Source organism: Oculina patagonica, chromosome 4 (genome assembly GCF_052425735.1).
Source record: "Oculina patagonica isolate OP01 chromosome 4, crgOcupat, whole genome shotgun sequence".
Lineage (NCBI taxonomy): Eukaryota > Metazoa > Cnidaria > Anthozoa > Scleractinia > Oculinidae > Oculina > Oculina patagonica.
This window is the reverse complement of record NC_135761.1, coordinates 10,604,852-10,629,253: the sequence shown is the minus strand read 5'-3', so window position 1 is coordinate 10,629,253 and position 24,402 is coordinate 10,604,852. Positions and strand designations below refer to the sequence as shown.

Genomic DNA, 24,402 nt, shown 5'->3' with positions numbered 1-24,402 from the left:
CATTGTAGAGCTTTGACTTCGTAGCTCTTACATGTAGGGCCGATATCACTTCTAAATTATCATCAGGTTTGAAAATTTTAAAAAAAAAAAAAAAATTTGAATAAACATCCAAGGTGTTTAGGAATGTGATGAAACACTCTCTCGAGTTTTGACATGTCTTCTCAATCGAAACTAAAACTACGTGTAAAAAGCACAATTAGCTTTTCAGATGTGTCTAAGCAACTAACCAATAAAAACGCGACGGTTATGTAATTCAACTGAAGTGCGTGAATGCAAAACAAAAGAATGTCAACTGTCTTGGACCTTCCAACAGAACTTTTGGTATACTTGTAAAACTTGCTCCTTTCAAGTTTACCGAGAATCATAAGAATTCCCTCTATTTACTATGGTTTAATCTAGTGCTTGTCACGATGTCGTTTCCAGGATTAATTTTTTTAAGCATTTTTGCTTTTGCTCATGCTGTGACGTTACAAAAAGGATCAACCATCGAACAACTCCATCCTTTCTTGTTTTTCAACGACAAAGACATTCCTACTCTCCGCGAACGTGCGCGGACAACACACGCTGAAATAGCAAAACGGATATCTTTGGCGACTCAGCAGATGAAGAGAAAGCCAGAAAGATATTTACCGCCAAAAGATTGGAAAAAGTTTGCCAGCATTTGGAACGAGCGTTATGGCAACGATCTCACTGCGGTCGCATTTTACTGCGTGTTAAACCCAAAAGATACCGCGGCGAAAGAGCTAGCTGTCAAGTTTATGGATCGGCTTGAAAATCTTCCGAACTGGCGAGTGAGCGCCATGTTACACGATGATGTCCCTGTTGCGCACTCTTTATCTGGCATGACGACTGCGTACGATTTTTTGTACCCGCGTTTAAACAATACTCAAAGAATACGCTATTTGAAGAAAATTACAAACGTCACAAAGGAGCTGTATGAAAGATCTTACGTCGGAAAGCTCTTCTGGGGGACTAACTACTTACAAAATCACGTGGCTACAAACTACATGGCAGTTCTAACTGGCGCTTTGGTTGCCGTTCGGCATGGAGGGATAAAGGCACAGGAATGGCTATCACGCGCTCATATGATGCTTAGCAGAAACTTGGATCTGTTCGACCATGTAGTGGACGGTTCAATTGATGAAGGGGTGGCTTACGCTACGTACACGACACGATCGCTGACTCAGTATGTGTTCCTTGCGTTACGTCACTTTCGCGTTGATCACACCGGCCACCATTGGCTAAAAGAGCACTTTTGGTTTCTGTACTACACGGTGTTTTCAGGGTTCAGACAGACTCTTGGTATCGGTGACTCCAACCGGAATTGGTTCTACGGCCCAGAAAGCCAGCTCGTTTTCCTGGACAACTTCGTGCTGAGGAATGGTTTGGGAAATTGGCTGGCTAAACAAATCAGAGAACATAAAGCTCAAGAAGGGCCACTCGCTGTGGCACGGAATCATAAATCGTGCATGCTTCACACAGAGTTTCTATTCTACAATGCGAGCATCAAAGAGAGAGCTCCACCCCACCCGAGCCTGCCGCGACTGCATGTATTTAGTGACTGGGGAGTTGTAACTTACGGGGGTGGTGTGGATACGTCTTACAGCAATAACACACAAAACCCTCGGGCTGATAGAGCTACATTTCTTTCCTTTAAGTGCGGTGTTCTTCACGGACGAGCAATAAACGCTATCGGGAGGGGAGAACGATTTCGTTCGTGGTTAAAAGCGGGTTTGCCTTGGAAGAATTTTAACCCGGGCCACGAACATCCTGACCAAGGATCCTTTGTTTTTGCTCCAAATGGAGTGCCCTTTATTACTGAGACGTTTTACGGCCGCAAGTTCACTTGGCTCAATAATGCCCTAGTATTCGGTCCCTCGAAAAAGTCGGAATGTTTCAGTCCCTTCGAAGGGCAGATAGGTGAATGCAATAAGTGGTTGAAATACAAGACAAAGAGGATTTGGAGAGCTGAAGGGGATGTTGTCTCTGTGTCAAGTGAAGGAGACATGGTTTTTACTAGCGGAGAAATGAGTCAGTGGTATCATGATGATTTAGGCTTGCTAAGCGTCTATCGTTGCTTGATTATGCTCACTCCAAGCGTCCTTCTTGTCGTTGATCACATTGAACGCAAAATGGATAGTCAAGTTTCGATCATGAGTGCCTTCTTTCACAATGTAGACCACCCTTTCAGACTCACTGTTAACTCTTCAGCAGCAACCCACGCTAGCGTTTCGATAGACGGGCTTTTGCATAAGGCATACTGGTTCAACTTGGAGAATGGCAGGAAAAGTTCGGCGTATACAGGAAAGCGCGCAACCGGTTATAAATCGCAGAGAACTTACTACCTCAATATAACAACTCCTATAAACAAGCGCTATACTCGGACAGCGTATCTATTCTTGGGCCCTGGAAACAAGGTAGATCTTCTCCCGCAAGTCATTACTTCAAATGATCGTGGATTAAAGCTGTCGTTAGGAATCAATGGTTTTAAATACGATGTTTCCATAGCAACAAAGCATAACCACCCTTATTCTCGATACGGTTTTTTGGGTTTTGGTGGATACTGCAAGGTTCAGATTAACGATGAGAAAACTGTACGCTTCGGACTAGATGTTGTTTCTGCTTCTGATAAGGAAGATTTAATTTCATCGCCAAGTAAAACCAACATAACAACACTGAACTGGAATTTATTAGCTTCTTTGATTTTGCCTTTGAACATTTTATGTGTTATCTTTTATTTCTACCTACAACTTCGCCGCAAGCTAAATCGAGGAACTATCTGCAATGTGTTCGTCTTCTGCCTTGGAATCTTGTGGTTAGTCACAGCCTTTGCGATTAATTTTAGTTTCCGTACCGGTGAAACATGTGAGCAGATGAATCCCAAATTATCAGACACTTCAAGCGACAAGAGCATTGGTTTTGAACCAAAGGAAGATCCGCCAATTGTATTATATACGTCTCTTCCACTAGCCGGTGCTCAAATTCTACAACACTTATTCAAAAGTTCCTCGGACTTCTTTAACGTGGAAGCCACAAAGAGTGCGCGTAGATTTTTGGAACCCTGCTCCGTTTTTCATCGCTTTCATGCTTCTCCCGAAACGACTCAACTAAGCAAGTGGTTCAGGGCTCTTTCAAGAGACCTGAAAAGTGTTTTTCCAGATTTGCCTAAAAAGAATCAGAAGGCTCTACCGTCGGTTCGGCTTGAAGACCCTGGCTGGGCGATGAAGTTTCCGTGGCTAACGAGTGTCTTGGAGCGGAGAATGCGTGCTATTGTCGTGGTTAGAGACCCCAGGGGGTGGGTGAACGCGTGGCTTCGAGAAATGCGCCTGGATGATACACTTCGTGATGCTGTGCATGAAGCCTTTGATACTATTAGGAATCAAAATTGCCTTGAGAGAAACGAAACGTTTTTTGCATCAGAATTCCGCGAAATGCAAGAGGTGTTCCTTAAACACGAGAATAAAGGCGACAAATACATTCTTGTACTTCTTGCTCATCTGTGGGCGGCGCAGATGAGCGCGGTTCTACGCGTGAACTCGTACCTTCCTAACGGGACAATACACTTTGTTCATTTAGAAGACCTCATCTTAAAACCTCGCGAAACTGCCCAGAAACTGTTCCGCTTTATAGGCGTTCCTCTTTCGCCGGCTGTTGAACATCGCGCCCTCACAGTAGCCCATACTGCGCAGGTCACTTTAGGCGTTTCTCGAGAGGTTGTTGGATCCGGGACAGTTAAGGCCTGGGAACGAGAATTAAACAGAACAGACGCTAAACAGATTAAAGATATCTGCGCTGGAGTCATGATAAAACTTCGTTATAAGGCCTTAAGTAGTTAGTCCGCAGAAAATATCTTAAAAAATAATAGTGCACTCTGCATTAATAGGATAAACTTTAAAAATTGCGTTAATTCCAGGCACAAAAGATTCGCTATCACAATAGCGTACCTCATTTTGCACGAAATGTTACGTGGTATTTGAACATATTGATAACCTTATTTATTCGCATTTAGCTTTTTGGTTATTCGCTTGAGCATAATTATCTATTACCATATGTCTTGTATGTAGCTTTCAATACTGTTTTGCTATATATTTAATCACATTTAGCTTTTTCGATGATTCGCTTGAGCATACCGTAAAACCCCTGTTATAAGCCCTGGGCTTATACAACTTCGTAAGGGGTTTTTAGGTGGGCGTCTAAACAGTGGGCGGGAAAGGGGGGGGGGGGGGACTTAAAGTGGAATGAAAAAAAAAATTCGAAACGTGCCACGACAGTGTTGATCGAAATACGTTTTTAAGTTAAATATTATAATAGCAACATCTAGCCCGGTTCAGTACTATCATCCAGCAGAGGGGCTTAAATCCGGGGGGACTTATAACCGGATGTATTTATTTTGTTTCCTGGTAGATGGGCCTCTGACCACGGGGGCTTATAAGCGGTGGGGAGGGGGCTTATAATAGGGATTTTACGGTATTTATTACCCTATTTATGCGTGTTTAGCTTTTCAACAATTCGCTATATTTCAGTTCTATATAAAAAAATTCGTATTGAGCATATTTTTTCACGTAATCTTATTTGTATTTAACTTTTCATTGTTTCGCTTTATTTTTAGTCGCATTTAATCAGCTTCAAGTGTTTATCGCCAAATCTAGCTTTTTGAAAGATTCGTTCTATTTTGCCATTTCGACATCTAAAAGTTGCTTTTTAATAAATCGCTTAGTTGTTAGATTACAAGCAGCAACTCGTATTTCCATTGGCTGTCAAAAAAATGAGCACGAAGAACCAATTGGATTACGAGCAAAACGAACGCGGTGGCCGGCGCGTGGATAGGGCGATAGGCCATTCAGTTTTTGTTTTTGGGAGAAATGTTGATAAAAAATAAAAATAAATCACTTTATTTAGTGTTAATGTATTTAACACGGCTGTGCTTATTGGGGATGCTGTAAATAAATAAACAAATAATGTAAATCGAACATAAACTTGCTAAAAGTCCCAACCAGTAGGGGGCTGACCAGTTGGCTATTTACAAAGCGTGGAGGAGTTGAATACGGGAACACCCAACTCACTCCAACTAGTGGCAGGGATTCTACTCTCAGGGTAGGCCTAGCCTCCTCCGCATACTCGGGCTACTCCTTTAATCCTTAATAAAACTCTTTTTGATCCTTAACATTGGGATACCTGTGGTAGCAGATGGGAAGAGAGAACACTGGGACTAGTAGAGAGGAAGATTGGGGACGAAGGAGCCGTTTTTGCTCGGTCCCAGTCTCTCTTTTGCTCGGTCCCAGTCTCTCATCCGTCAGTCCCAGTCTCTCCCAGTCTCTCTTCCGTAAACCAAGATAATGATTTTTTTCAAAAACGTGCAAAAAAATGTTCTGAACAAAAATTTTATATAGGAAATCAAACAATTGATGTTGTACAAGAGTATATTACTTATTTTAGGGACGGACCATTATTTTCTTGGAGGAGGGGGGATGAAAAATTTTCCTCTGCAAACTTCTTTTTAGTATGCACCTCTGCAAACATTTTTTTTTCGAAATTCTAACTATTTTTTGTTATACGTATCGTGTTTGCAAACAATTTATTTTGTCTTTTTACGCCCTGCAAACAATTTTTTTAAATATTTTTCATCCCCCCCCCCCCCTCCAAAAAATAATGGCCAGCCCCTTAGGAACCAAAATATCTTCTTCAGGAGATTTTAAAATCTCACTTGATCACCTAAAAGAGAAAGCACTTCATGCCCTATTCAGTTTGAGACGACACACAATTTTTAGTAGATTGAAACCTTCTCTTGCCTGTAAGATCTTTGATAGATACAGGTAATACGTTGTTGCGCGGAGATATGAAATTTATCTTCGAGTGTTCAAATCGATATCTCACGAGTGAGCGCAGCGAACGAGTGGGATATTGATTTGAACGCGAGAAGATAAACTTCATATCTCCAAGCAACCATGTAATATTCTGTTTATTATATAAACCTACTAATTACGATGTTTTTGACGATTTTCCGAAGATTTCCGACCGTTTTCCGAAGATTTCCGAAGATTTTCAAAATGTTGTCCGAAGGTCGTACGAATTTTTCCGAACATTTTCCGAACTTTTCCAAAAATGTCCGAAGATATCCGAAGATTGCCGAAGATTGCCGAGGAAGATCCGAGGATGTTTCGACTTAATATCGATTTTCTTTGGCTCATTAAGCATTGGAACAGGGCAAACTTGCCAGAAAATGTTCCGAAATCGATATCTTCACATGTGAAAATAACATGTTATTTTCACGTGTGAAGATATGATTTTTTCGTGCGAAAGATTTCCTGGTATTTCACTGATGTTTATATAATAAAATGATATCTCTAATTTTGCTCTATAATGGTGAAATTTGGGGTGGTTATGTAAGATCTGTTTTCAAGGCCTGGGATGGTTCAGAAATCGACAGAACACATCTACAGTCTTGTAAACGTTATCTTGAAGTTAGTTAAATAAGGCTTCTAATGTGTTGCATGTATAGCTGAACTAGGTCGATTTCTTCTCCTTATTGCCATTAATCAAAGAATCCTTAACTACTTGATATATCTCCAAAACAAGCGACCGGATTCTTTTGTTAGACAATCTTTTTTAAGAAATAGTTTTTACTCTAATCTTATGAAAATATCCGAATATTTTAATTTTGGTAATTTTAGTCCTGATTTAGAAGACACCTTAAAAGTGACAATGTTTCTGCTGTTAATGAAACAGAAATATATTTCTTATTGGCAGCGTACTCTACAAATACAATATTCTCAAAGACTAGAATTTTATAGATCTTTTAAGAACGAATATGCTACTTCCAGTTATCTAGAGTTAACTAGGAGAGTTTCTGATAGGAGAACATTATTAACTAAATTACATATAAGTAATCATAAGCTAATGATTGAACTGAGCAGATATAGCATCACGCCCAGAGACAATAGGCTTTGCCCAGTCTGTGATTGTAATAAAACCGAAGGTGAAATTTATTTTCAGTTTTATTGTTCGAAATACACAATAATAAGAGATAACTTTTACACAAAAATACAACCTGTTATTAATGTTAGCCGGCTACCAGTGCCTGATTTGATTAAGAATATCTTGACTATCTTGCAAGGAAACGGCTTCTGCTTGAACAGCAAAAATAACAGCATTAGGCAAAAAGAATCGTTTTGTCCAAATTATAGCTTTGCAGCGCTTTAACTTTGTAGATCTTACATATAAAGCCGGTATCACTTCTAAATTATCATCAGGTTTGAAAAATTTAAAATTATAAACATCCAAGGTGTGTTGTTTAGAAACTACGTGTACAAAACACAATTAGCTTTTCAGATGTTCCTAAGCAACTTACCAATAAAATCGTGAAGGTTATGTAATTCAACTGAATTCTGCGTGAGTGCAAAACAAAAGATTGTGCACGGTCGTGCATAAGTTTATCGAGGATCATAACAATTTCCCTCTAATAACTATGGTTTAGTCTGTCGTTTGTCACAATGCCGTCTCCAGGATTCATTTTTTTAACCATTTTTGCTTTTGCAAGTGCTGTGACTTCACAGAATGGATCAAGCATCGAACAACTCCATCCTTTTTTGTTTTTCAACGACAAAGACATTCCTACTCTCCGCGAACGCGCGCGGACAACACACGCTGAAATAGCACAACGGATATCTTTGGCGACGCAGGATATGAAGCAAAATCCAGAAAGATATTTACCACCGAAAGATTGGAAAACGTTTGCCAGCATTTGGAACGAGCGTTATGGCAACGATCTCACTGCAGTAGCATTCTACTGCGTCTTAAACCCAGAAGATACTGCGGCGAGAGAGCTAGCGGTTTTGTTTATGGATCGGCTTGAAAATCTTCCGAACTGGCGAGTGAGCGCCATGTTTCACGACGATGTCCCTGTTGCGCACTCTTTAACTGGCATGGCGACTGCCTACGACTTTTTGTACCCGCGTCTAAGCAAAAGTCAAAGATTGCGCTACTTGAAGAAAATCACAAACGTGACAAAGGAGCTGTATGAAAGATCTTACGTCGCAAAGCTCTTCTGGGGGACTAACTACTTACAAAATCACGTGGCTACAAACTACATGGCAGTTTTAACAGGCGCTTTGGTTGCTTTCCGTAATGGGGAGATTAAGGCAGAAAAATGGATGTCCCGTGCTCACAAAATGCTAAGCAGAAACTTAAATCTGTTCGACTATATCGTGGATGGTTCAATCGATGAAGGGGTGGCTTATGGTACGTACACGACACGCTCGCTGACTCAGTATGCGTTCCTAGCGTTACGTCACTTTCGCGTTGATTTCACCGGTAACCATTGGCTAAAAGAGCACTTTTGGTTTCTGTACTACACGGTTTTTTCAAGGTTCAGCGAGACTCCTGGTATTGGAGACTCTAACAGGAATTGGTTCTACGGCCCTGAAAGCCAGCTCGTTTTCCTGGACAACTACGTGTTAAAGAATGGTTTGGGAAATTGGTTGGCTAGGCAAATTAGAGAGCATAAAGGTCTTTCAGTCCAAACTCAGACACGGAACCATGAATCGTGCATGCTTCACACAGAGTTTCTTTTCTACAATGCGAGCATCAAAGAGAGAGCTCCACCTAACCCGAGCCTGCCGCGACTGCATGTGTTTAGTGACTGGGGAGTTGTAACCTACGGGGGTGGCGTGGATACTTCTTACAGCAACAACGTGCGAAACCCTGGGACTGAGAGGAGTACATTTCTTTCCTTTAAGTGCGGTGTTCTTCACGGACGAGCCATTAACGCTATCTCGAGGAGAGAACGTTTTCGTTCATGGTTAGAGGTGGGTTTGCCTTGGAAGAATTTTAACCCGGGCCACGAACATCCTGACCAAGGATCCTTTGTTTTTGCCCCAAATGGAGTGCCCTTCATTACTGAGACGTTTTACGGCCTTAAGTTCACTTGGCTCAATAATGCCCTAGTATTCGGTCCCTCGAAAAAGTCGGAATGTTTCAGTCCCTTCGAAGGGCAGATAGGTGAATGCAGTCAGTGGTTAAAATACAAGACAAGGAGAGTTTGGAGTTCTAAAGGAGACGTCATCTCTGCGTCTAGTGAAGAAGACATGGTGTTTACCAGCGGAGAAATGAGTCAGTGGTATCATGATGATTTAGGCTTGCTAAGCGTCTATCGTTGCTTGATTATGCTCACTCCAAGCGTCCTCCTTGTCGTTGATCACATTGAACGAAAGATTAAAGGTCAAGTTTCGATCATGAGCGCCTTCTTTCACAATGTAGACCATCCTTTCAGACTCAATGTCAACTCCGCAGCAGCATCCCACGCTAGCGTTTCGATAGACGGGCTTTTGCACAATGCATACTGGTTCAACTTGGAGAGTGGCAGGAAAAGTTCGGCCCATGCGGGAAAGCGCGCAACTGGTCATAAATCGCAGAGAACGAACTTCCTCAATATAACAACTCCTTTAAACAGGCGCTTTACTCGGACCGCGTACCTATTTTTGGGCCCTGGAAACAAAGTAGATCTTCTCCCGCAAGTCATCACTTCAAATGATTGTGGATTAAAGCTGTCGTTGGGAATCAATGGTGTAAAATACGCTGTTTCCATAGCAACAAAGCATAACCAACCTTATTCTCGATACGGTTTCTTGGGTTTTGGTGGATACTGCAAAGTTCAGATTAACGATGACAAAACTGTACGCTTCGGGCTAGATGTTGTTTCTGCTTCTGATACGGACGATTTAATTTCATCGCCAAGTGTAACCAACAAGCCAACAAATTGGGATTTACTGGTTTCTTTGACACTGCATTTGAACACTTTAGGCATTTTTTCATATTTCTACCTACAACTTCGCCACAAGCTAAATGGAGGAACTATCTGTAAAGTGTTTGTCTTGTGTCTTGGAGTCGTGTGGTTAATTACAGCCTTGGCAATAAATTTTAGTATCTGTATCGGTAAAACATGTGCGCAGACGAAACCTAAATTATCAGACACTTCAAGCGACAATAGCATTGGTTTTGAACCAAAGGAAGATCCGCCAATTGTATTATACACGTCTCTTCCACTTGCAGGAGTTGAAGTTTTACAACACTTATTCAAAAGTTCCTCGGACTTCTTTAACGTGGAAGCCACAAAGAGTGCGCGAAAATTTTTGGAACCCTGCTCCGTTTTTTATCGCTTTCACCCTTCTCCCGAAACGACTCAGCTAAGCAAGTGGTTCAGAGCTCTATCAACAGACCTGAAAAGTGTTTTTCCAGATTTGCCTAAAAAGAACCAGAAGGCTCTACCGTCGGTCCGACTTGAAGACCCTGGTTGGGCGATGAAGTTTCCGTGGCTAAAGAATATCTTGGAGCGGAGAATGCGCGCTATTATCGTGGTTAGAGACCCCAGGGGGTGGGTGAACGCGTGGCTTCGAGAAATGCGCGTGGATGATACACTTCGTGATGCGGTGCATGAAGCCTTTGATACTATTAGGAATCAAAATTGCGTTGAGAGAAACGAAACGTTTTTTGCATCCGAATTCCGCGAAATGCAAGAGGTGCTCCTTGAACACGAGAATAAAGACGACAGCGACACTCTTGTACTTCTTGCCCATCTGTGGGCGGCGCAGATGAACGCGGTTCTACGCGTGAACGCGTACCTTCCTAACGGGACAATACACTTTGTTCATTTAGAAGACCTCATCTTAAAACCTCGCGAAACTGCCCAGAAACTGTTTCGCTTTATAGGCGTTCCTCTTTCGCCGGCTGTTGAACATCGCGCCCTCACAGTAGCCCATACTGCGCAGGTCACTTTAGGCGCTTCTCGAGAGGTTGTTGGATCCGGGACAGTGAAGGCCTGGGAACGAGAGTTGAACTGCACCGACGCGAAACGGATTAAAGATATCTGCGCTGGAGTCATGACGAAACTTCGTTATAATTTATAACGCCATCTAGTAGTTTTTGCACAGATAAGATCTTAATACGGACGTTTTGAAAGGACAATGTAGGTCTAACAAACTGTGACAAGTCCATATTCTCTATTTATTTGACGCCGTGCCAACATCAGAAAAGGGAAACTTTTGTCTATGCGAGACACTACAAAATGCTTTCTTCTACTCTTGGGTTCGATAAAGCGTTCGTTATAGATAATCCGCCGTGCGAGGTGAGTGCAGGCGCAAAAGTGGAAAGACCCAGGGACTGTTGTCCTGCGCCTGCACTCACATTGGATAGTGGATGCTCCCCACATAAAAAGTTTTTTTTTTGATCTTCTTACAGTCGAGGGAATACGTGCTGGTTTTGGCAAATCTTCGTTGAAGCGCTCGAAGAGATTTCGAATTATTTTATCCAATCAAAAACTACCGCAAACGCTCACGAGTACTCCTAAAGTAATCGCGCGTGTAAATTCGTCATGTTGCTTAGCAACTTCTGGGACGAAAACCGCGGGCTCAGTCACTTCTCGGAGAAGTGATGTCGACATCGACTGGCACTTGTTCCCCCGACTGTTAAATTATAAATATAATAGGAAAAAATTTTAATAGGAAAAAAAAATTGTGTTAATTCCAGACACAAAAGATTCGCTATCACAATAGCATACCTCATTTTGCACGAAATGTTACGTGTTTTTTGAGCATATTGATAACCTTATTTATTCGTTCTTAGCTTTTCGATAATTCGCGCCACATTAAGTAAGCCATGTTTAAGCTTTTCAATACTTCGCTTTAGCCTATTTCTTGCCATATGTATTCGCAGGTAGCTTTCAATTTTTTTCAATGATTCGCTTGAGCATACCGTAAAATCCCTGTTATAAACGGGGTGGGGGGGGGGGGGTAGGGGAGCTTATGAGCAGAAGGAAAAAAAACTTTTTAAACGAGCTATGTTCTGTACTATCATCCAGCGGGAGCGGCGGCGGGGGGAGGGGGGGGGGGGGTGGCTTATATCCAGGTGGGTGGACTTATAACCGGATGTATTTTTTCTGTTTCCTGGAAGATGGGCCTCTGACCACGGGGGCTTATAAGTGGTGGGGGGGGGGGGGGGGGCTCATAGCAGGGATTTTACGGTGTTTATTACCATATTTATACGTGTTAAGCTTTTAAACAATTCGCTATATTTTCTATATAAATAATTCGTTTGAGCATATTTTTCACGTTATTTATTTGTATTGAACTTTTCATTGTTTCGCTTTATTTATTCGTATTTTATAAGCTTCAAAAGTGTATCGCCAAATCTAGCTTTTTGAAAGATTCGCTTTATTTGCCATTTTGACATTTCAAACTTGCTTTTTAATAAATCGCTTAACTATTTGATCATAAAAATATCAACTCGTACTTCTATTGGGTGTTAAAAAAAGGAACACGAAGAACCAATTGGATTACGAGCTGAGCCAACGCCGTGAATAGGCTGTTTAGTTGTTTTGGAAGAAATTGATAAAAAATAAAATAAAAAGTAAATCACTTTATTCAAGTGTCAAATGTATTTTATACGGCTGTGCTTATTGGGGATACTGTAAATAAATAAACAAACAAATAATATAAATCGAACATAAACTTGTTACAAAAATTCCAAGTTGAAGGAGGCTGACCAGTTGGCTATTTACAAAGCGTGGATGAGTTGAATTCGGGACCACCGAACTCACTCCAACTAGTGGCAGGGATTTAGCTACCCTCAGGTTAGGAAACTAGTCGGATTCGAAAATTTAACAGCTAAAGTGAAGTTTAATACAATACATTCAAGGAGAATGATTTTAAATAAGGAAAGAAAAATAAAGGGGGGACGAAAAAGAAAAAATCGTACATTATAGCAAAAGTAGAAATAGGGAAATTTAAATTCCCATTCTAAAATTACTGTCCAAGTTAAAAGGTTAAAAATCTTACAACACTATTTTCAAAAATGTTGAATCACCACTCACTAATCCGCGGATAATTTTGTAGCCTGCGTAACGGCGAAAAAACTAGTTTTCTCAACGCAGGCTAATAATTTTGGGAATGGCACAGTTTTTGTTTTTCATTTCAAGCGATTGTTTCCACATCGTTTTCACCGTCAACAGCTGGGTGATCTAATCGAACGTTCGGCAATTCGAACCCAGTCGAACACCAATCGTTCGGCCGGTTGGGTTCGGTAATCGAACATAATCGAACTCACAATAAAATTTGGTCAATCGAACACAATCGAACGTTCGATTACCGAACGGTCGACAATCGAACGTTCGATTGCCAACTCCTGTCTGTTGATTGTGACTACTTCTAAGTGATTTACTTTATTATTATCAGGCGTCGAGAGAGTCATTCCGAACAAAATCGAATCGGTTTTAGTTCGATTACGTTCGATGTTGTTCGTTTGGTTTGATTGGTTCGATATGCGAACCCACAGGAAATAAGATGTTCGATTTTGTTCGATTACAGAACCCAATCGAACGATTGGTGTTTGAATGCAGCTCGATTGAATTTTGGACCAATTTTGTTCGATTAGATATCCCGGGTGAACACTAATCAGCTGTCAATTGTAATCTTCAGGAAAATATAAAAACTGTTTTGCAATCCATTCCTCTTGAGCAAACCTGTTATGAGCTACCGCTCGATTTCCCAGGAGGATTACTCCCAGAGAATTTGGAGGTGTGCGGCGCGTTTCTAAAACCCTTTCTTTATTTCGGACCAAAATATGCGATATATTTTCTTCTACCCTATTTAAGGCAAGACCCTACCCACTGCTTCGGTTTGCGTAGACATTTGGGAAGGGCTTAAAATTACTGATCTTGCTGCTGCAATAAAAACTGTTAGTTAATTTTGGAGGCCATAAAATTAAACAACGAAATAAAGATAATCCTACAACAATTATTGTTCGCTTTCATGTCTGAATAGTTTTTAGGTTTGACAATTTAACAATGACATAAATCTATCCGTTTTTGTGATAATTCAGAAATACGTTAATCCGGTACATTTTAAATTTTATAAAACTTTTGCGAAACGAAGCACTCGATCAATACCATAATTTGCATAGCGGTGATTAATGTTCTTTGTGTCTAGAAAACGTGAAAAGAATAGCTTTGCACTCTTTGTAGGATTAACGGTTTAGTTTTTAGAATATTAATGACGTCTGATCAAAACTTCCACTTTTATACGAACTGTGAGGTGCTTGGAAATGCGATGAGACACTTTCTCAAGTGTTTCATCCTGTCCTGATCTGTTTGATATATCTTCTCAATCAAAACTAAAACTAAGAAGTATACCGGAGAAATAAAATCGTTAAAATATATTCTTTTCCAAACCACCGTCACGGTTATGGTTTTTCGTTGTTGTTGGTATGGTAACTAATAAGTTTGAGGTGCGGTTGAATGCATACTTGTTCTGCCGCTTGTCACGATGTCGTTTCCAGGAATAATTTTTTTAACCATTTTAGCTTTTGCTAGTGCTGAGACTTCACAGAATGGATCAAGCATTGAACAACTCCATCCTTTCTTGTTTTTTAACGCACAAAGACATTCCCACTCTCCACCGACGTGCGCGGACAACACACGCTGAAATAGCACAACGGATATCGTTCGGCCACTGAGGAGATGAAGCAGAATCCAGAAAGATATTTACCGCCGAGTGATTGGAAAACGTTTGCCAGCATTTGGAACGAGCGTTACGGGAACGCTTTGACCGCCGTAGCATTCTACTGCGTGTTAAACCCAGAAGATACCGCGGCGAGAGAGCTAGCTGTCAAGTTTATGGATCGGCTTGAAAACCTTCCGAACTGGCGAGTGAGCGCCATGTTACACGACGATGTCCCTGTTGCGCACTCTTTAACTGGCATGACGACTGCGTACGACTTTTTGTACCCGCGTTTAAACAATACTCAAAGAATACGCTACTTGAAGAAAATCACAAACGTGACAAGAGAACTGTTCGAAAGATCTCACGATGAGAAGCTCTTCTGGGGGACTAACTACTTACAAAATCACGTGGCTACAAACTACATGGCAGTTTTAACAGGCGCTTTGATTGCCGTCCGTCAAAAGGAACTTGAGGGGGAGAAATGGATTTCACGCGCTCACCTATTTTTTTTAACTAATGCTGAGTAGAACCTTGGAGCTGTTCAACTATGTCGTGGATGGTTCACTTGATGAAGCGGTGCCTTATGGTACGTACACGACACGCTCGCTGACTCACTATGTGTTCCTTGCGTTACGTCACTTTCGCGTTAATTTCACCGGTAACCATTGGCTAAAAGAGCACTTTTGGTTCCTGTACTACACGGTGTTTTCAGGGTTCAGACAGACTCCTGGCATCGGTGACTCCAACCGCAATTGGTTCTACGGCCCAGAAAGCCAGCTTGTTTTCCTGGACAACTACGTGCTGAAGAATGGCTTGGGAAATTGGCTGGCTAAACAAATCAGAGAATATAAAGCTCAAGAAGGGCCACTCGCTGTGGCAGGGAATCACAAATCGGTGCATGCTTCACACAGAGTTTCTTTTCTACAATGCGAGCATCAAAGAGAGAGCTCCACCTAACCCGAGCCTGCCGCGACTGCATGTGTTTAGTGACTGGGGAGTTGTAACTTACGGGGGTGGCGTGGATAATGAGAGAGCTACATTTCTTTCCTTTAAGTGCGGTGTTCTTCACGGACGGGCAATAAATGCTATCGCAAGGAGAGAACATTTTCGGTCATGGTTAAAAGTGCTGCCTTGGAAGAATTTTAACCCGGGCCACGAACACCCTGACCAAGGATCCTTTGTTTTTGCCCCAAATGGAGTGCCCTTTATTACTGAGACGCTATACGCTCCAAAATACACGTGGCTCCAAAATGCCCTAGTATTTGGGCCTCGCCAAATTCGGAATGTTTCAGTCCCTTCGAAGGGCAAATAGGTGAATGCGATAAGTGGTTAAAATACAAGACAGAGAGGATTTGGAGAGCTGAAGGGGATGTTGTCTCTGCGTCTAGTGAAGGAGACATGGTTTTTACTAGCGGAGAAATGAGTCAGTGGTATCGAGATGAATTAGGATTGCTAAGCGTCTATCGTTGCTTGATTATGCTGACTCCAAGCGTCCTCCTTGTCGGTTGATCACATTGAACGCAAAATGGAAGGTCAAGTTTCGATCATGAGCGCATTCTTTCACAATGTAGACCATCCTTTCAGACTCAATATCAACTCCTCAGCAGCAACCCACGCTAGCGTTTCGATAGACGGGCTTTTGCACGAAGCGTACTGGTTCAACTTAGAGAGTAGCAGGAAAAGTTCAGCCCATGCGGCAGAGTCCGCAACCGGTCATAAATCGCAGAGAACGCACTACCTCAATATAACGACCCCTTTAAACAGGCGCTATACTCGGACCGCGTACTTATTCTTGGGCCCTGGAAACAAGATAGATCTTCTCCCGCAAGTCATTACTTCAAATGATCGTGGATTAAAGCTGTCGTTAGGAATCAATAGTGTTAAGTACGCCGTTTCCATAGCAACAAAGCATAACCAACCTTATTCTCGATACGGTTTCTTGGGTTTTGGTGGATACTGCAAGGTTCAGATTAACGATGACAAAACTGTTCGCTTCGGTTTAGATGTAGTTTCTGCTTCTGATAAGAAAGTTTTAATTCCATCGCCAAGTGAAACCAACATAATAACATTGAACTGGAATTTAGTAGCTTCTTTGATTCTGCCTTTGAACATTTTAGGTGTAATCTTTTATTTCTACTTACAACTTCGCCTCAAGCTAAATCGAGGAACTATCTGCAAAGTGTTCGTCTTGTGTCTTGGAGTCTTGTGGTTAGTCACAGCCTTTGCGATTAATTTTAGCTTCTGTACCGGTGAAACATGTGCTTGGATGAAACCAAAAATACCTGAAACTTCAAGCGACAAGTATACTGGTTTTGAACCAAAGGAAGATCCGCCGTTTGTATTATACTCGTCTCTTCCACTAGCCGGCGCAGAAGTTCTACAACAACTATTCAAAAGTTCTTCGGACTTCTTTGACGTCGAAACCACAAACTCACGGAAATTTTTGGATCCTTGCGCTGTTTTTTATCGCTTTCACCTTTCTCCAAAGTGGTTAAGAACTCTTTTTAAAGACCTGAAAAGTGTTTTCCCCATCTTAGCCGAAAAGCATCACGACGCTCTACCGTCGATCCGACTTGAAGATCCTGGCTGGGCGATGAAGTTTCCATTGCTAACGAAAGTCCTGGGGGCGAGAATGCGTGCTATTGTCGTGGTTAGAGACCCCAGGGGGTGGGTGAACGCGTGGCTTCGAGAAATGCGCGTGGATGATACACTTCGTGATGCTGTGCATGAAGCTTTTGATACAATTAAGAATCAAAAGTGCCTCGAAGAAAACACGCCGTATTTTGCATCCGAATCTCCGCGAAATGCAAGAGGTGTTCCTTGAACACGAGAATAAAGACGACAGCGACACTCTTGTACTTCTTGCTCATCTGTGGGCGGCGCAGATGAACGCGGTTCTACGCGTAAACGCGTACCTTCCTAACGGGACAGTACACTTTGTTCATTTTGAAGACCTCATCTTTAAACCACGTGAAACTGCCCAGAAACTGTTTCGCTTTATAGGCGTTCCTCTTTCACCCGCTGTTGAGCATCGCGCTCTCACAGTAGCCCGAACTGAACAGTTCTCTTTAGGAGTTTCTCAAGAGGTCGTTGGACCCAAGACAGTCAAGGCCTGGGAACGAGAACTGAAAATTAAAGACGCTGAACGGATTAAAGATATCTGCGCTGGAGTCATGATTAAACTTGGTTATAACGCCATCTAGTAGCCTGAGCCCATGCACCTGCTTGTAGTTAGTGCGCAGAACCTATCGCATGTTAGATGTTTTGTGAGGAGTATGTAAGTCTATGTTGGACATAAACTTCTTTCTGGGCCCGACATCATCAGGGAGAAACTGTTGTCAACTCGAGACGCTAAAAAAGCTCTCTCTCCTCGCTCAGGCGAATTTTTAATTAGAAATCCGCTTTGTGAGGCCAGTGCAGGCGCAGAAGTGAAAAGATTCGGCGACGTCTGGCTTGTACCTGCACTCACATTGCTTAGTTCACAGCGGTCAAATACTTATATCGAAAATGTGCAAGACTTTTGCAGGAAAACGTCAAAAAACAATACCCCGTTTCTAGAGGTTTTGAAAAGAAATACGTACCCCTGTTGGGGGAGGGAAGGGAGGGGGGTTTTAGTGCTTTTACGGTATTCGAATTAAGCCTTTAATAATAGCTCCCAGTTTGTATCGGTATATTAAGCATTTTAAAAGATTTCTGTTTTTACCTCTTTAACATTTCAAGTTAGCTTTTTAATCAATTTAAATTATTTAACTTTTTAATAAATCTCTCGCTTGAGTTAACTTTGAACTCGTGTTATTCTCAAAGGACTTTTTACTCAACCTTAGTTGGTTTTTCTTCTTCACATCTTTACGCTGGCGTACACTTGTTCACACATTACCCTCAGTGCCTGAGGTTCTTCTTTCCATCCGCAGCTTCGCCGTTAGACTATTCACAACCCTCTATTTCCTCGTCTATTTTTCTTCGATCGTTGAACGACTTGAACACGGGGACGGAATCGGGAGAGAAATTGACGCCAGTTCTAAGTAGGGGGTGCTAGGGGGTTAGGGGCGGGGAGCGACATGTTTCTCGCTCGCGCTCGGGCTTGCACTTGATTTGCTAGCTGTTTCTGTCGCATTCTTTAAGCCTGGTTTTCACTAGCGATGCAAGCACAAGCGCAAACATAAAAGCTCTTATTTTATAGTGAAAACGGCTTCGACGCAAGCATAAACAGAAGCGCAATCACAAGCACAAGGATCAAAATTTTTCCTTTTCTTGTGCTTGCGTTCGTGTGAACACGAAATTTCACATAAGCACAAGAAAATTGTTTACGTCTTGCCGTGTCTTCGTCAATTAAAGCACTCGTTCCAGCATTTGACGTTTTCCAAGGTTGTTCGGAGGAGCGGAGACAAAAAACAAAAATGCACAAGCGTAGGCTCGATCAGCGAAAGAGTGGAGATGAATCCTTTCTTTAAAAATGACTATAACCCCAAATGTTTCGTTTTCTTCCTTTCTTGAAGTGCCTTTGGCTTTACTTCGTCACAATGAAATTCAAATAAAAATGTGGTTCGGGTTTACATGCACGCTAGTAATAGTTTATACTCTCATGTAGCTTATCTGCGATTGTTATATTACATGACTTGTTGCATTGAACTTGCTTGCAAGAGCAACTAGTCAGAAAGTGCATTGTCTTGCTGCTCATGGAAATACGCCGAAAGCAGGCTAAAAACTCTTTCTGCGGCAGCCGACGAAGGTTGAACAAGCAAGACTTTCTTGATAAGAACGTTCGGATCTGGCAAGAGTGGCATGTCTGGCATGGCCGACGCCATTTTGTAGCCTTGCCTTATGAGAGGTACTGGGACCGACATGGTTTGCAATGTGACCTCCGGTTCCAGTGCACCCAAGTCCCCGGGATATATTAGTGAACTGCAAATACTACTAATTGTTCTAAAACATTAAGTATCGAATAACGTCAGCAAGTGGTTGGGACTTGAAAAATGATCTAATAATTATCAAAATATGCGAATTATGCTTGCAGTGCTAATTGGGAAAAATTATGCTCGTTTGCTCAAATTATGCCTAAAATTACTTTTTTCGTGCTAGCACAATCTATAAAAGCTTACCCCAGGGTCACCCTACCTTCAAAGCGAGTGACCCTACACCCACAATCGCCCTGCATCCCTAGCCAACTACGAAATTTCTCATAAAAACGGCTCGCGGCTATGAAAAGAAATGTGTGAAAAGTTTTCTCTCTCGGGATGGCTCGGTATGGAGGGAATCCCTCCTACCAAGGTAAACAAGCCCTTAGTCCACTACTATACTCCTTCATTTAATAGTCGGCATTCATTCGTAAATATGAATTCAACTTCGCCACTCCCATAAAGCTAGACTTGACTGTTTCATTAGCATGGAAAATATTGTTGTTCTGCACCTTAACCCGTACCCAGAATCGACCCTGAAGGTCGAGGATCTGTTGCCGTTTCTTTACGCACTTTCCTTTCTATCACGTGTCTAGGCTCGATTTCCGGCTGGTAATCGGGCCTATCGCGTGACTTATTGGTTTCCAGCTCATAATTCCACTACACGTAAGGGGAGGGCATAAGGCGTTACAAGCAAATGGTGCCAGCGTTGCATGATAGGTAGAATAGTCTAAGCAGTGCGATTAGTAAATGCACTGACAGATGTTAACAAGGTTGGCCTTGGGAATATTAAATCTGATGTAAACAGCTTTACATTTCTCATTCGCGTTTAATGCAGCCCACGCTGTTACAAATTTGAATGAAACAAATAAAAACAATGTCAAAATTAACATACTGTCATTTTCCTTGGCTCATTTGAATCTCACATTGTTAAACGTCTTTCAGTTCATCGGCCTACACAGTTGTTGTGACTGCCTTGTGTACTTTTAAGTACTTAAAAATCGCGGACGGGAGGGTGTAATTTCTGGCAAAAATGTGTCGCAAGACTTACACAGCCCTCTCAAAACATCTACATTTATGATATCTTTCGGGGAAATTCACTTCTTTTCAGGCACGACAAGCATTATCTAGCTCGCATCATAACGAAGTTTGATCATGACTCCAGCGCAGATATCTTTAATCCGCTCAGCGTCTGTGCTGTCCAACTCTCGTTCCCAGGCCGTGACTGTCTTTGATCCAACAATTTCTCGAGAGGTGCCTAAAGCGAATTGTGCAGTTCGGGCTACTGTGATAGCGCCATGCTCAACAGCCGGTGAAAGAGGGACCCCTATAAAGCGGAACAGTTTCTGAGCAGTTTTTCGAGGCTTCAAAATCAGGTCCTCCAAATGAACAAAGTGTAATGTCCCTTTTGGAAGGTACGAGTTCACGCGTAGAACCGCGTTCATCTGCGCCGCCCACAGATGAGCAAGAAGTACAAGAGTGTCTTTGTCGTCTTTATTCTCGTGTTCAAGAAGCACCTCTTGCATTTCGCGGAATTCGGATGCTACAAGTGACGTGTTTTTTTCGAGGCACTTTTGCTTCTTTATTGTATTAAAAGCTTCATGCACAGCATTTCGAAGTGTACCATCCACGCGCATTTCTCGAAGCCATGCGTTCACCCACCCCCTGGGGTCTCTAACCACGACAATAGCACGCATTCTCGGCCCCAGAACTTTTGTTAGCCATGGAAACTTCATCGCCCAGCCAGGGTCTATAAGTCGGACCGACGGTAGAGCCTCCTGTTGGTTTTTAGGTAAATTTGGAAAAACACCTTTCGGGTCTTTAGAAAGAGCCCTGAACCACTTGCTTAGTTGGATCGTTTCGAGAGAAGGGTGAAAGCGATAAAAAACGGAACAAGGATCCAAAAATTTCCGCGCACCATTTGTGGCATCCAAGTTAAAGAAATCCGAAGAACTTTTGACTAAGTGTTGTAGAACTTCTGCGCCGGCTAGTGGAAGAGACGTGTATAATACAAACGGCGGATTTTCCTTTGGTTCAAAACCAATGTACTTGTCGCTTGTAGTTTCAGGTATTTTTGGTTCCATCTGCGCACATGTTTCACCGGTACAGAGGCTATAATTAATCGCTAATGTTGTGATCAACCATGAGACTCCAAGACACAAGACGAAAACCTCACAGATGGTTCGACCATGTAGCTTGCGCCGAATTTGTAAGTAGAAAAAGAGCAAGATGCCTAAAATGCTGAAAGGCAGAAACAAGGAAGCTAGTAAATTCCAATTTGTTGGTATGTTGGTTTCATTTGGCGATGAAATTAAATCTTCCTTATCAGAAGCAGAAACTACATCTAACCCGAAGCGTACAGTTTTCTTATCGTTAATCTGAACCTTGCAGTGTCCACCAAAACCCAAGAAACCGTATCGAGAATAAGGTTGGTTATGCTTTGTTGCTATGGAAACGGCGTATTTAACACCATTGATTCCTAACGACAGCTTTAATCCACGATCATTTGGAGTGATGACTTGCGGGAGAAGATCTACCTTGTTTCCAGGGCCCAAGAATAGGTACGCCGACCGAGTAATGCGCCCGTTTAGAGGAGTTGTTATATTGAGATAATGCGTTCTCATTGATTTATAAGTTGTACTATACTCTCCCGCATGCGCCGAACTTTTCCTGCCACTCTCCAAGTTGAACCAGTATGCCTTGTGCAAAAGCCCGTCTATCGAAACGCTAGCGTGGGTTGCTGCTGAGGAGTTAACATTAAGTCTGAAAGGATGGTCTACATTGTGAAAGAAGGCGCTCATGATCGATGCTTGACTTTCCATTTTGCGTTCAATGTGATCAACGACAAGGAGGACGCTTGGAGTCAGCATAATCAAGCAACGATAGACGCTTAGCAATCCTAATTCATCTCGATACCACTGACTCATTTCACCGCTTGTAAAAACCATGTCTCCTTCACTAGACGCAGAAATAACCTCCCCTTCTGCCGTCCAAGCTGCCATTGTCTTAAAATTAAACCAACGATTGCATTCACCTTTCTGTCCCTCGAAGGGGCTAAAACATTCGGAATTTGGCGAGGGCCCAAATACTAGGGCATTATTGAGCCACGTGTATTTTGGGGCGTAAAAGGTCTCAGTGATGAAGGGCACTCCATTTGGGGCAAAAACAAAGGATCCTTGGTCAGGATGTTCGTGGCCCGGGTTAAAAGTCTTCCAACCTTTTAACCATGGACGAAAGCCTTTTCTCCTTACAATGGCGTTTATTGCTCGTCCGTGAAGAACACTGCACTTAAAGGAAAGAAATGTCCCACCTTGGGGGTTTCGCGTGTTATTGCTGTAAGAAACATCCACACCACCCCCGTAGGTTACAACTCCCCAGTCACTAAACACATGCAGTCGTGGTAAGCTCGGGTTCGGTTGAGCTCTCTCTTTGATGCTCGCATTGTAAAAAAGAAACTCTGTGTGAAGCATGCAAATTTTATGGGACCGTGCCTGACCAACGGGCCCTTCTCGGGCTTTACGCCCTCTGATTTGCAGAGCCAACCAGTTTCCCAAACCATTCCTCAGCACGTAGTTGTCCAGGAAAACGAGCTGGCTTTCTGGGCCGTAGAACCAATTCCGGTTGGAGTCACCAATACCCACAGTCTCGCTGAACCTTGAAAACACCGTGTAGTACAGAAACCAAAAGTGCTCTTTTAGCCAATGGTTACCGGTGAAATCAACGCGAAAGTGACGTAACGCAAGGAACACATACTGAGTCAGCGAGCGTGATGTATACGTACCATAAGCCACCCCTTCATCGACTGAGCCGTCCACAACATAGTTGAACAGCTCCAAGTTTCTGCTCAGCATTAGGTGAGCGCGTGAAATCCATTTCTCCCCCTCAAGTTCCTTATTCCGGACGACAATCAAAGCGCCGGTAAAAATTGCCATGTAGTTTGTAGCCACGTGATTTTGCAAGTAAGAAGTCCCCCACCACAGCTTTTTATCGTAAGATCTTTCATACAGCTCCTTTGTCACGCTTGTAATTTTCTTCAAGTAGCGTATTCTTTGACTATTGCTTAGACGCGGGTACAAAAAGTCGTACGCAGTCGTCATGCCAGTTAAAGAGTGCGCTACAGGGACGTCGTCGTGTAACATGGCGCTCACTCGCCAGTTCGAAAGATTTTCAAGCCGATCCATAAACTTGACAGCTAGCTCCCTCGCCGCGATATCTTCTGGGTTTAACATGCAGTAGAATGCTAGTGCAGTGAGATCGTTGCCATGACGCTCGTTCCAAGCGCTGGAAAACTTTATCCAATCTCTCGGTGGTAGATATTTTTCTGGCTTCTGCTTCATCTCCTGAGTCGCCAAAGATATCCGTTGTGCTATTTCAGCGTGTGTTGTCCGCGCACGTTCGCGGAGAGTGGGAATGTCTTTGTCGTTGAAAAACAAGAAAGGATGGAGTTGTTGAATGCTTGATCCATTTTGAGTCACAGCTCTTGCAAAAGCGAAGACGGTCATAAAAATTAATCCTGAAAATGACATCGCTCCGGTATCGATCGACACAAGTGAACCAGACTAAACATGAAAGCTATCACTAAAACGAATGCGTTACAACATTCCTGTGGTTTTATCGGCCAATTTCTTTTGTCACTATAATCTGACTTGACGTGACGGGCGTCCTGGACTCCTGGAGCTCATACATGTGAGACAGAAACATGATATCCATCTGTGTTGTATCCAGCGCTGCGACCCTGTTTTGCTTCGCTCCTTATTTATACTATCAAAGACTTGCATGAGGCCTGAATATTGCGTCTTCAAACATGTTCAAATTGCATTTCAGTCTGCGAAAAAGCTCTTTTAAGCAAATATTCGAAGAATCACACTACAACCACTCCCTGATTTCCGCCCGGTACTCTAGTTATAGGGGGAAAGTGAAATTTGTTTTTGTTTTTTTGTTTTATCGCAGTTTTCGCAGTGTAAAGCGCAGTTCGTATAACACGGCTCAATATAAAGTCTATAAAGCACGCGAGACCG

The 24,402-nt window shown here is 42.4% G+C and overlaps 3 protein-coding genes and 1 pseudogene across 3 annotated transcripts; 3 read left to right on the top strand and 1 right to left on the bottom strand.

Moving 5' to 3' along the window:
- The first annotated feature begins 410 nt into the window (after window positions 1–410).
- On the top strand, window positions 411–4,009 carry LOC144651404 (dermatan-sulfate epimerase-like protein). The gene has a single exon (XM_078511334.1). It carries the CDS (start codon window positions 411–413, stop codon window positions 3,834–3,836), a length of 3,426 nt encoding a protein of 1,141 aa, XP_078367460.1. The 3' UTR covers window positions 3,837–4,009.
- A 3,481-nt stretch (window positions 4,010–7,490) lies between these two features.
- On the top strand, window positions 7,491–10,901 carry LOC144651398 (dermatan-sulfate epimerase-like protein). Its single transcript, XM_078511326.1, has one exon. It carries the CDS (start codon window positions 7,491–7,493, stop codon window positions 10,899–10,901), a length of 3,411 nt encoding a protein of 1,136 aa, XP_078367452.1.
- A 3,411-nt stretch (window positions 10,902–14,312) lies between these two features.
- Window positions 14,313–17,692, top strand: LOC144651396 (dermatan-sulfate epimerase-like protein; annotated as a pseudogene).
- A 2,525-nt stretch (window positions 17,693–20,217) lies between these two features.
- On the bottom strand, window positions 20,218–23,928 carry LOC144649511 (dermatan-sulfate epimerase-like protein). Its single transcript, XM_078509015.1, has one exon. The coding sequence runs from the start codon at window positions 23,908–23,910 to the stop codon at window positions 20,512–20,514; it is 3,399 nt and encodes a 1,132-aa protein (XP_078365141.1). The 5' UTR covers window positions 23,911–23,928; the 3' UTR covers window positions 20,218–20,511.
- Between the last annotated feature and the right edge of the window lie 474 nt (window positions 23,929–24,402).